The sequence below is a fragment of the Anopheles funestus genome, chromosome 2RL (assembly GCF_943734845.2).
Source record: "Anopheles funestus chromosome 2RL, idAnoFuneDA-416_04, whole genome shotgun sequence".
NCBI classification, from domain to species: domain Eukaryota; kingdom Metazoa; phylum Arthropoda; class Insecta; order Diptera; family Culicidae; genus Anopheles; species Anopheles funestus.
Genome location: NC_064598.1, coordinates 45,679,177 through 45,691,054, shown reverse-complemented (window position 1 = coordinate 45,691,054; position 11,878 = coordinate 45,679,177). Strand labels below are relative to the sequence as shown.

The following is an 11,878-nucleotide window of genomic DNA, read 5'->3' as shown; positions in this document are numbered from 1 at the left end:
TTTTGTACACGAAATATTTGTGCAACGCTAATCGCCGCTACCGAACAAATAGCAAAATTCTCGCAATTTTGTAAATCAAAAGTTAATTTTCCCAAAATGTCATCCGCAGATGACGTTGTCGTGTCCGTGCGACCGTCCACAGTGCACGTCGAAGGGGGACTATTTTGTCTCGCTCGCACTAATGTTTCACTGGAGAAAGAAAACTCTCGCCTGCCTGCTCTGTGCAAAACATTGGACATGGTTTCAGAAAGGGTGCTGCTTTGGTGCAGAATTTTCAACACGCAAGAAAACGAACAACATTGCCCTGGCACTGCGATATCGACCGACCGACATAGTGCTTTTTGTCGCGGCGTAATCGTTCACTGCTGGTAGTGCGTTGGCCGTGGAACTAGCTAGTGTTGTTAGATTTATGTAAAAGTGTGTGCCAGCTATTGTTTTTGATCGTGGTGATATAGAATCAAACCTTATTTGATCGGATTTGATAGCCAGCAGGGGCGCGCGATTGTGTGTGTGTGTACGTATAGAGAGAAAGTTTGGTAGCAGTGTCCCCTCCGGAAGAAAAAAAAACGAGTGTTGTGATTTGCTTGCCATCCTACCCTTCCGCTGCGAATGTGTGTTTCTCCATCCATTAGTAGGCTGCGGAAAACGATAGCTGCCCATTATTGAATACACCACCAACCCCGAACGTAGACTCTTCCGTACATTCTCACCACCAACCCCCAAGACGCGAGTGTATAGTTTTGCGCAATAAAAAAAGTGATGCGGGACCTGGCTAATAAGATGGCCGAACTCAAATTCGAGGCACCATTGGCACAGTTCGAGGAGAGTGACGAGTGGGGCCCGGTCGAGTACCAATCGTCGAATGTGGTTACCACCAACGGTAAGGCAGCGGCCGTCTCCATCAGCGACACCCTGAATCTGAACAATCTGAAAGAATCGCTCCGTTCGCTCGACGGTAACCAGCAGCAGCAACAGCAGCAACATCTGAAAGATGACGATTTGAACGAGCTGAACGACAACCTGCTGCTCGGGGATGATACGGTGCGTGGCGGAAATGGAGGCGACACGACCACGACCACTACCGCCAACAACAACAACATTAAGGTTGGACCGATCAAAGACAACATAGATTTTGCGGAAGCCTTTACCGGCAGTCTGGAGGATTTGGTCAACACATTCGACGAGAAGATCACGAAATGTTTCGGCAACTACGAGCAATCCGTTGAGGAACTGGCCCCGGTGCAGGTTCGCTCACAGGAGGAAATCATGAACGAATGCCAGTAAGTGTGGGTTTCCATCCTCATCCGTAAACCGCGTACGCGCCACAAACAAAGGGTACTGGGATCTAGTAGGCTAAATGAAACATGAGACACTCTTTTACTGTCTGTGCTCATATGCACCACGCAACGGCACAACTGCGATGAACGGAGGTCGAGAGTGATTGAAGAAAATTAGTCATCAGTTTAATTTTATTTCCCGATGGTAGCGAGAGGCGTCATCCATTCGGAGGTGTACGAAAGCAATTTATTTAGCCACTGATACACATTTTCTCCAACTTTGTAATGAACGTTGCTCGTGAACGGCTGGCCCTAAAGAAAGAAAGCATCAGTGCAGAGTTTTGGCACAACAACGCCCCCCCATTGTCATAAAATTGCCTGCCTGCCTGCCTGCTGCTGTTCAAATTACCAATCACTAACGATAGCGCTGTGTTGTTCGACGTCGCGAAAAAGCAAACAACAAAAAAAAACACGACATTTTGCGCAAGAACAACAATACAAAGCACAGTGCGAAAACTTTGCAAACAAACTTTCGTTATATGGGAAACGCATGCATTTAATGGCTACTATAATCGGTATTATTTTCTTCCCACCTGAGTGTACATACAAAAAATATATACTTTTTTTTGCTGTCAATTGTTATAATAACAAACTTCCACCAGCCGCGGGTTCATCCTTTTGCGTATGTTATGTGCTAAAATCAATATTCCACACATTCAGTTTTCTATGCTGTTCGGGTTTTCCTCAATATCGCTGCAAAACATTGACAAGACATTTGTGTTGCTATTTTTATGCAATCCGATTTTGTGATACCTATCGATGTGCAGCAAATGTATTCATTTTTTTCCTATTTGGTTTTTTGTGCGCTATTTCGACGCTTTTTTACGTTTTTTTTATGTAATACGCGCTAACCGGCAGGCTCGAAAACGTACTGGCGGTCTCTATTCAAATTTTGGTTAATCTATTACGATGGTAACTTAACAAGCTACAGAGCATGGCAGTGCATAGCATGGATAATGATTTGGTTGCATTTTTGATTTCATGGGCCCCGGTTCGTAATAAAAACAATTATATTCGTATTTACACACTATGTTCTATTGTAGCCCGATTATGAAAAGGATATTTTTGCTTTAAATTACATACGTAAGCTTAACAATACGTAATACTTAACATTGAATAAATTAGCAGATTGGTTACTTTACTTTTTGCTACCAATAACACAATCGATACGACGTTCAACATGTGCACTGTTCATAGTTGTGCATGTGCATGTAATGACTCATGGTAAGAAAAAGAAAACATACTACACCGTGCAACGTGTTTTCGAAATGCCAAAAGGCATTAAGGCATTCACAAACTGTCCACAGCGTTGTGGACAAACGGAAGGATTAGTGACAAAAATGCAGAGACCCAGTTACCGGAAAGGAATTGTAACAACAACCGTAACGAAGCCCATAACTGGAGTTCCCCCCTTCCACTGACCTTGAACTAGTAGTAGCTTTTTTTTATATTGTTCTAAATAGAAGTGCTGCAGCGTCGGAAAATATATGGCCAATACGAGGAAAGATTTATTGCAACAAAAATGTCCACTTTCCGTGTTAATAAGCTAACACAGTTAATTGCTAATGGTTTCATCCTTACTTAAATAAAGGCGACCATTCTATGTTTACTTTTTTTTATTAATTAAAATACTATTCAAATAGTTTCATAATGATTTGGTTAGTAGAGCAATTTTTAACTGCAATCCATTATAAAAGAATTTGCCCTTCGCTAGTGTATTTCGTACGGTTTCAAATTACAAAGTTTATCTCACATTATATATCAAACTTTTTCAACTACCATTTAACAGGATGTGGTGGACTATTACTGGCAACTTTGGCAACATTCTACCAATTGACTGGTCGAAAACATACGCGCGTCAGATGCACGTTCCGGCATTGAACCTTGGCATGCGTAAACCAGGCACACCGGATGATGATCTGCTTCAGGATCTTAGCTCGGAAGATGAAGCGGTTGCAAACGATCTTGACATGCATGCGCTCATACTCGGTGGGCTGCACGCAGACAACGAACCGATCAAAACGGCCGACGAAGTGATCAAGGAGATCGATGACATCATGGACGAAACTGGCTCGGAAGATGGGCAGCTCGATAATGAGGTGATTGAAAAGGCGAAGGAAGTGCTCAGTTCCCCATTGTACGAAGAGAGTAAGTTGCACTTTTGTGGGTTTTTAAAAATGGATATTAACGTTTTGGTTAAATCACTTTTTAGAGTTGCGTTCCCTATCGATTACCCAGCTGAATGAGCTGTACATGGAGATGGAGGTACTGATTCGTGAGTTTTCCGAGACGCTTATCTCGGAGCTAGCGCTGCGCGATGAGTTGGAGTATGAGAAGGAGCTGAAGAACACGTTCATTTCGTTGCTGCTAGCCGTACAGAACCGTCGCCGTCAGTACCATGTAGAAAAGAAGAAGGGAAAAGCAGGTAGCAAGGGTCCTACGGGTGCAGCAAACAGTACGGGTTAGTAGAGAACAAAATGTTGCCCCTTATATGCGTACTATATGTTTGTTTGTTTTTTCTTTTACAAACGTCCATTTCTCTAGGTATGGATCCTAAGTATCTCACCACAGTTATTCCCTACCAGCTAAACAGTACACCCGATAATCAAACACTCCAAGTGTTGATCAAAAGTAAGCGTTGTTTCAAATTGCATTGTGCTTTCAGTTGCTTTTGTACTCAGCATTTTTATTCGCCTTTTTCATTTCTTTCCAGTACTGAAAGCGATTAATGAAGACAGCCCTACCGTTCCTACACTTTTGACGGATTACATTCTGAAGGTGCTGTGTCCGACGTAAGCGATTGCCATCGGGCCTCTCCGACCAGGATCGTCTGCTTTCCATGACGCTCTTACATGTATCTGGACGCAGTTGGGCCGTTATTGGATGTAGGTAATTTGTACACGATTTCCAAGCTCTCATAATGCTAGCAGAATAGTTTCAAAATAAGAACACACAAAAAACAATACCTAACTTTCGGTATCAAAAGCGCAAAGATTATTGTAGTGTACCCCGGTAGCGCCAGACGGTCGGAAAAGGAAATGGTAATCAGGATGCTATTTATCTAGTGTATAGAAAATAGGTGCTTCCGGTAAGTGTTGCTTGCCGGGAACGCTACTTTCTTCGTTATCGTCGTACAGCATCTTTTAGCGCTGATTAATGTGATTTATAGTTTGGTTGTGTTTTTATTTTCACAACAGCAAATGCAAAAAGAAAACAGAACATCGTCGCAAACGATGGCACCGATGCGATGGTTTTATAAGCCCGCCATGTATGCAGACAGGCAGGAAGGGGTAGAGCACATCTGCAAATGACACACACCTACGTGCAATGCAATACTGTAATCAAAGTTTATAATATTTTATCTCGCCAGACACGTAGCATACAGTGTCGTAACAATTTTCTAACACCCTTTATATAAGGTAATACAAAAAAAAGAAAACAAAAAAAAAGCTGCGCACATAGGACTGTAGGACCGGGTTTAATGCTTCTACGAGAAACATAGGCTACATTTCTTTACCCCGGAAAGGGAAATACATTTCTTTACCCCGGAAAGGGAAATACTATAATACTCCACTAATTTATTGTGCTTTTACGCATGGAAACAAAAATAATGCTGCCCTTTTATCTGTTCGAATTTTTCACCGTATAGCAGCAGCCTGACATTACACACGAAAGTTTTCATACATACTGTGAAGCTCAACTAGCAGCGAGCTATACAGTAACAGTCTCAACCATTCCAATATAGTCCGGCAGGGTAAGCGCCATCAGGCCGTTGAATGGTCCGCCGACGTGATGTTGTTGAGTTTGTGATCATTCCCCTGAGGCAAAGGCAAAGGGCGATCAGATCTTACATCAGTGCACACATCAGCACTGAGGTTCGGTTCCCATTTGCGGTGCAATTGAATGTCCCTTCTGGGTGCTCGCCGAATAAGTAACATATTGCCATTCTGGTTAGACTGCAGAGAAGAACAGAAAGTCACGGAAACATGTAGCCGAATGTAGCTAAGGTTTTAGCTTGCTTTCGTGGAGAATTTATTTCTCTTCGCATAACGCTAGTCATACGATGTGTTGAAATGTGCGGCACTGTATCGGAAATCGACAGCCGAAAGCCAAACAAGCTGTGTGTTTTAGTCCGCTATAACGTGTTCAGGTATTTTTAATTATACGATTTGTGTTGGTTTCTTTCCTTGTTGTAGTTCCTTTGGTTTTCGTTGTTGTTCGTTGGGCTTTAAGTTGAGAGCAATAGTAGTTGTTACGGAACAGAGAGAGAGAGAGAGAGAGGCACATATGATATGATTTTCGATAGGCTTTAGCGTTGAACAACAACGGTGAAAATATATATATTCATATTTGCTATTTAGTATCGTAATAAGAGCGTATCGTGAACGATCTATTCATGAACGTGTTCACGTTGTCGTACTATTATTCTTTGGTATATCAACGTATTTAAACGATACAAACTCACTCTCACGTTCATCCCACTATTGGGGAGATGAGAAAAATGCCATATAATTTTGATTAATTATTTGTATTAAAGATTTAAAGATACGCTTCGCCAACATTTTCGCGCACTCTCTAGAGCTTCGAGATTTGTGTAGTTCTAGTGTCTTGTCACATACTCTTTAAAGTATAAAAATAAATGAAATCATTAATAGAAACGTATTTTGCGAACAAGAAAACTGGTGAGAACACCCAAACCCAGTTAGTGGAAGAAATAGAAGCAGACAAAGGGTATAATTGCGCCGGTTCCTAAATTTCCATAATTTGAACTGCTCGGTGGATTCAAAAACCGGTGGACGACAGACAGAAAAGGAATCACAAGGAGATAATTGGGATATGTGGAAAGAATAAGACGGTCAGTTGAATACAGAAACCAATGATGGTTTTAAAATGGAATGTTGTAAAGATCTCTGTGTCCGTGTGGTGGTCCATCACTGTTGCGTGATGTTCCTTTGCATGCATGTTCAGTTTAGGCTACGCATTGTAAACAGTTGTCTCTGAAAGATATTGATTTCGTCAAATTATTACTATCATGAATGCTTACAACGGATGGTTGCTAATCGTAAAGGCTTCAGAAATGATTGAATGCAATTGTACATTTTTTGTAGCTTATCTGTAGAACATATGTATTCAATTAACTTGTAAGATATAAACACAAACGGAGAAAAAAAATCGATGCAAAATACACAATGCCTTCTTTCGATCTTCTTTGCTGCTGCCGTTATGCTGCTGGTGGATGTGCGCAATACGTTCGCTTTCAGTTATACAAACGTCGTATTTGTTTTCATCTTACAGCAACGGTACTGATAATGAACAGACGAACAATAGGATAAGAGCAAGAAGAAGTCCGCCTAAAAAAACACACTAATGTCTCGCAGTTTGAAGGATCAGAAATAGAAAACTCTTTTACATGGCTTAATTTTTAAATGAATTCCAATCTTGTTGATACTGATAAGCTTCTGAAAGCACGAAGAAGAAGGAAAAAACATTACAAAAAAACACTACAAGTCTAGAACCATGAAAGAAGAAATGAAAAAAAAAAATTAAAAGAAATAGAAAAAAAGAACAAGATTACTAATAACAAAGCAAAATGAAACCAAAACAAATGCAAACTAAATAATAATTTAAAAAAAAGCCCATACTGACTACGAAGACTTCAATCGACAGTGAAGAAGCTCGTTACATTGTGTAAGAAAATAGCAATAGATAATGAAATTATCTCGTTCACAAATCCGACCGCAAAGGGAATGGCGAGCATAAATACGTCTCCAACTCTCCCAAAGATCGAGCGCCGAATTGAGCGTCTGCAATGCAAAATGTATGTGAGTCAGAAGCCAGCTATAGCAAAAGGCAGATGGAATGTGAAGGGATGTTCAATTCTAGATGAAAAATATATAAAATGATTTAATATAAATAAATAAGAAAGAAATAAATTGCAATAGAAATAAAACGGCATGACGGTAGCGTGCAATAGAAACAAGAAGATAGTGTAGTGGAAGAGAGAATATAAGGAAAGATGAAGATGGGTGACGAAGGCAGAAAATAGAGATGGAAAAAGATAAGAAGGTGCAGATAGTCAAAGCAGAAGTAGTCGAAAAGTGCACATACGCTGATGCGCCGATGGTAAAACGTTGATAAATAAGTATCTTAGTACATTGGGTGTTAATACAAATGTCAACACGAGCCAAGTGAAATGTAAGAACAAACAGCAAACAAAACAAAAATACATACCACACATTTAATGGGGCAAATAAAACTGCTTGAAATAATCGAACATTGACAATTGCTTTTCGGGGGGAGGGGGACCGTTTTTCCAGGGCGTTTGAACTATTGTTAATGTTGCGAAGGTTTGTCTCACCACAAGCTGTTCGATTAGAATCCCACCGTAGCGGGTTAGCAAGGTCAACAAAATATTGTCGAGAAATGGGCGATAATCTGGGTAAGCATGGACACACGAAGGATTGGGGTGCGTTCGTGAGGATCCCGGTTATTATCAGCAGAACGAATTAAACCGATCCGAAGCGCATACTGCTGATGAGTTGCTACAGTTACCTCTCAGTCGCCGACTAGATCAGTGTAGATCGACCAAAGCCAAGATCAACAAGAACCGTGCCTACTTAGTTAGCTGTACGGCGAGAAAAAAAAAAGATGAGCAAAGAAAAGGTTCTGTTAGCATACTCGGGTGGTTTGGACACGAGCTGTATCCTGAAATGGTTGCTCGAGCAAGACTACGAGGTGATCTGCTTTATGGCCGACGTTGGTCAAACGGAAGACTTTGCAGCGGCACGTGAAAAAGCACTCAAAATCGGTGCCTCCGATGTGGTGGTGAAGGACATGAAGGATTTCTTCGTGGAAAAATTTGTCTGGCCAGCGGTGCAGATGGGATTAATCTACGAGGATCGCTACCTCCTCGGAACCTCACTGGCACGGCCCTGCATCTCCAAAGGTTTGATGGATGTTGCGGCACAGCGAGGCTGCAGCTTCATTTCGCACGGTGCCACGGGGAAAGGTAACGATCAGATCCGCTTCGAGCTGAGCTGTTATGCGCTGAATCCAACGATTCGTGTCATAGCACCATGGCGCATGGAAACGTTCTGTCAACGTTTTCAGGGGCGTTCAGATTTGCTGGAGTATGCGAAGCGATTCAACATACCGGTGAGTGCCACCCCGAAGGCACCCTGGTCAATGGATGCTAACATTATGCACATCAGCTACGAATCGGGCATCTTGGAGGATCCATCCGTGGCAGCACCGGAGGAGATCTATCAGCTAACCCAATCTCCGACCCGTGCACCGGACGCACCGACCGTTGCTGAGATTGTGTTTAAAGCAGGATTGCCGGTGCGCGTTACGGAGCTAGTTAGTGGTCGTACGATGGAGAAACCGTTGGACATTCTTGCCTTCCTGAACAAAGCCGGTGGTGAGCATGGTGTAGGGCGCATCGATATTGTCGAAAATCGATACATCGGATTGAAATCACGCGGTGTCTATGAAACACCCGGTGTAACAGTGCTTCACTGTGCCCATCGGGATCTGGAGATCTACTGTCTGGACCGTGAAGTGCTGCGGGTGAAAAAGTATCTCGCTGATCGGATGGCAGATTACGTGTACAACGGATACTGGTATGCGCCCGAAGCCGAATACGTACGCAAGTGTATCCTAGAGTCGCAGAAGAACGTGTCCGGAAAGGTCGTAGTTGAAATGTTTAAGGGTCACGGTAAGAAAGAAAATGAAACTGCTTTAAACATGATTTTGAGTGAAACTGTTTCTTTCTTATGTTTTTGTAATAACAGTAATGGTCACATCTCGAGAGTCGATAAATTCCGTGTACAACCAAGAACTGGCATCTATGGAAGTGCATGGTAATTTTTCGCCCTACTCATCGACAGGTTTCATTGAGGTATTGCCCGTTTCGTTGTATTGATAAAATGTACAACATTAACATAATTTGACCTTTCTTCTTTAAAGATTAATGCTGTCCGATTAAGAGAACATCATCGAGTGTTTGGAACGGCCAACATGACCAAACATTTCTCCCGTACGGAATCGGACATGAAACTCATCTAAAGCACGCGATGTGTAAGATGGTCATTGATGCATACTAAACAACGATTTTCTTTGATTTTATTTTGAATTACATCTTCTAATAAAAGGTTTAAGTTTTCAATACAGCAATAAAAAGTGTTTGAATCTCTTTTTCCAGAATCTCATTTAGCTAGATCTCGGTTTCTTCCTTGATTCATTCTTCCACTTCAATATGCCGGGTTAGTGTTAGCTAATTGTCCGTTCTTTAATTTTTCCAAGAGGATATTCTTTACTTTTTTGAAGAAGAATTTTCTTTTTTCTTATTTTAAGAGGAAAATATGCTATTAAGCATGTTCGCAGTTAAAAGGCCTACAAATTACGATTATTCAATTTGTCTTTCTCTCTTTCTCTAAATTTTGGAATACCTAGTTGCACTTTCGTTTACGCGATTCGCGATCTCAATATGGAATAGAATACGAAGTCATTCGTCATAAATTCTAATTGATGTAAGGTTTCGATGAATTACTGTTTTATACAATTCGGCTCTGTTTTTCGCTCATCTGATATTTTCAAACCGTCTTTTTAAAAAACAAAACAACTCATCATGTTGAGCAATAATAATCCGGTAGTATCAATCCGTCCGGAACAGAAAAGTCCTTCACAGCGGGCACCCATCACTAGGTTAAAAGTCCCCCAAAAAGCAACCCACGATCAGAAAAATATGAAATGAAAGCCCTCCTAGAAAACAGAATTAGAAAAAAAAACAGAACTTTTACCTACTCTTGTGAGGAATTATAATGGCAATTTGTTTAAAACATTAACCGCAATAAATAGATTTTGGGATGCATGATTTTTTTTTTCTTGTGCTCTGCTCTTTGCTGTGGTTCCGTGCTAGCGAACCCTGTATAAAGATTTACTACTTGGGAACTGTCAGCCAATTCGACAGGTACACGTCGTCTTTGGCGTTCCGTTATATTTGTAGCCGGGAAGAAATCTGAATTCCGTGACGATACCAAATCAGATTTGGCCACGGATCTTTCTTTTTTCGTTACCGTTACTTAAACACTACAAGATCGAGCATTATAGTTTGTGGTTCCGAAGAACGTGAACACGAAGTTCATCGACAAAGGGAATTACCGTTCTGCTCACAGTCCGGGACCAACAGAGGCTAGGCGTATAATTAAGGAACAAAATAATCACCCCTGCCAGATATTCTACCAAACTAAAGGCGCATACACACAAACACAGGATGGTTGAACGTAGTGTTCTAAATGGCCGATTAGTGCTACTGGGCACAATTGGGCTGATACTGGTTCTGCTTCCGCACACGATCGCGCTAAGGGAAGGCGACTGTGAGGGTAAGTTTGGCTTCACCAACCAGTAACTAATCAAAATGCAACTTTTGTTAACAAAATTGGCCACTGTCTCCGGATTCCATTCTAGTATGTGTTAATGCGGTAAACATGTTCGTGGAAACACTCGACGAATCGACGAAACAGGACACCAAACGGATAGAGGACGAGTTCCGGGGCTTTTGTAAAAAGGCCAAAAACAAGGAACAGCGTTTCGTAAGTTGTTGTTTTTTTAATCAATTTAAAATGATAGCGTTGGAACATCTCATTCCTTAATATTTATTTGCAGTGCTATTACCTTGGAGGGATGGAAGATTCTGCCACCGGTATTTTGGGTGAGCTATCCAAACCAATCAGTTGGTCGATGCCGGCCGAAAAAATCTGCGAGAAACTCAAGAAGAAGGACGCACAAATCTGTGATTTAAGATACGGTAAGTATGCGCTATAACGCAACTAATACTTACATCGTGATGAAAATATAATATTCTCCACTTGCACAGACAAACAAATCGACCTGAACAATGTCGATCTGAAGAAGCTAAAGGTACGCGATCTCAAGAAGATTCTTTCCGACTGGGATGAGGAATGTGACGGGTGCCTGGAAAAGACTGATTTCATCAAGCGCATCGAGGAGCTGAAGCACAAGTTCGTGAAGACGGAACTGTAACAACCGTCACCGGCTGCTATGGATCTCGCATTGCTCATCGTTAGCCTGATTGTCGTGTCTACTACTACCACTAGCTGTCTTGTCATGCCATCCCCATCTGTAACCACCCGCCGCCTACTAAGGTACGAGCATTAGCACCACCTGAATGGTTATTTATTTATGTGTTTTAATCGCGAGAGCGTCTTAAGAAGTGAAACACCCGAGTGGATGCAACCTCGTTGTCTACGGTGCTCCTTTATTCGTGTACGTGGCAAAAATATGAAGAAAATCAGAAATATTGTAGTAATGGGGACGACAAAGAAGGTTAGCTGATGAGCAAACGGTGCACACACCTGCAAGGCACCCTGCTTTTGGGCAACAACAAAGTCAATGTGAAGAACATAACACTTGTAGTTAACCCCACGTAAAAGACGGAAAAGTGTTACGAAATTGAAATGTAAAAGTTCGGATTCGGAAAAAAAGAAATAAACCGTTCAAAATGAGTTCAGTTTGTATTG

At 41.6% G+C, this 11,878-nt stretch overlaps 4 protein-coding genes across 4 annotated transcripts in view; all 4 read left to right on the top strand.

Annotated features, from left to right (window-relative positions):
* Nucleotides 1-11,878, top strand: part of LOC125762387 (neurogenic locus notch homolog protein 1-like) — a 169,927-nt gene that overhangs the window by 98,854 nt on the left and 59,195 nt on the right. The gene's annotated exons all lie outside the window — the stretch shown is intronic.
* LOC125762390 (fasciculation and elongation protein zeta-2) lies at nt 212-7,611 on the top strand. The gene is made up of 5 exons (XM_049424422.1): nt 212-1,280; nt 3,127-3,485; nt 3,550-3,798; nt 3,882-3,968; nt 4,051-7,611. The coding sequence occupies exons 1-5, from the start codon at nt 760-762 to the stop codon at nt 4,131-4,133; spliced, it is 1,299 nt and encodes a 432-aa protein (XP_049280379.1). The 5' UTR covers nt 212-759; the 3' UTR covers nt 4,134-7,611.
* LOC125762391 (argininosuccinate synthase) lies at nt 7,694-9,512 on the top strand. Its single transcript, XM_049424423.1, has 3 exons — nt 7,694-9,054; nt 9,131-9,237; nt 9,306-9,512. The coding sequence occupies exons 1-3, from the start codon at nt 7,986-7,988 to the stop codon at nt 9,402-9,404; spliced, it is 1,275 nt and encodes a 424-aa protein (XP_049280380.1). The 5' UTR covers nt 7,694-7,985; the 3' UTR covers nt 9,405-9,512.
* LOC125762397 (mesencephalic astrocyte-derived neurotrophic factor homolog) lies at nt 10,290-11,863 on the top strand. The gene is made up of 4 exons (XM_049424432.1): nt 10,290-10,720; nt 10,806-10,930; nt 11,004-11,145; nt 11,215-11,863. Exons 1-4 carry the CDS (start codon nt 10,612-10,614, stop codon nt 11,379-11,381), a joined length of 543 nt encoding a protein of 180 aa, XP_049280389.1. The 5' UTR covers nt 10,290-10,611; the 3' UTR covers nt 11,382-11,863.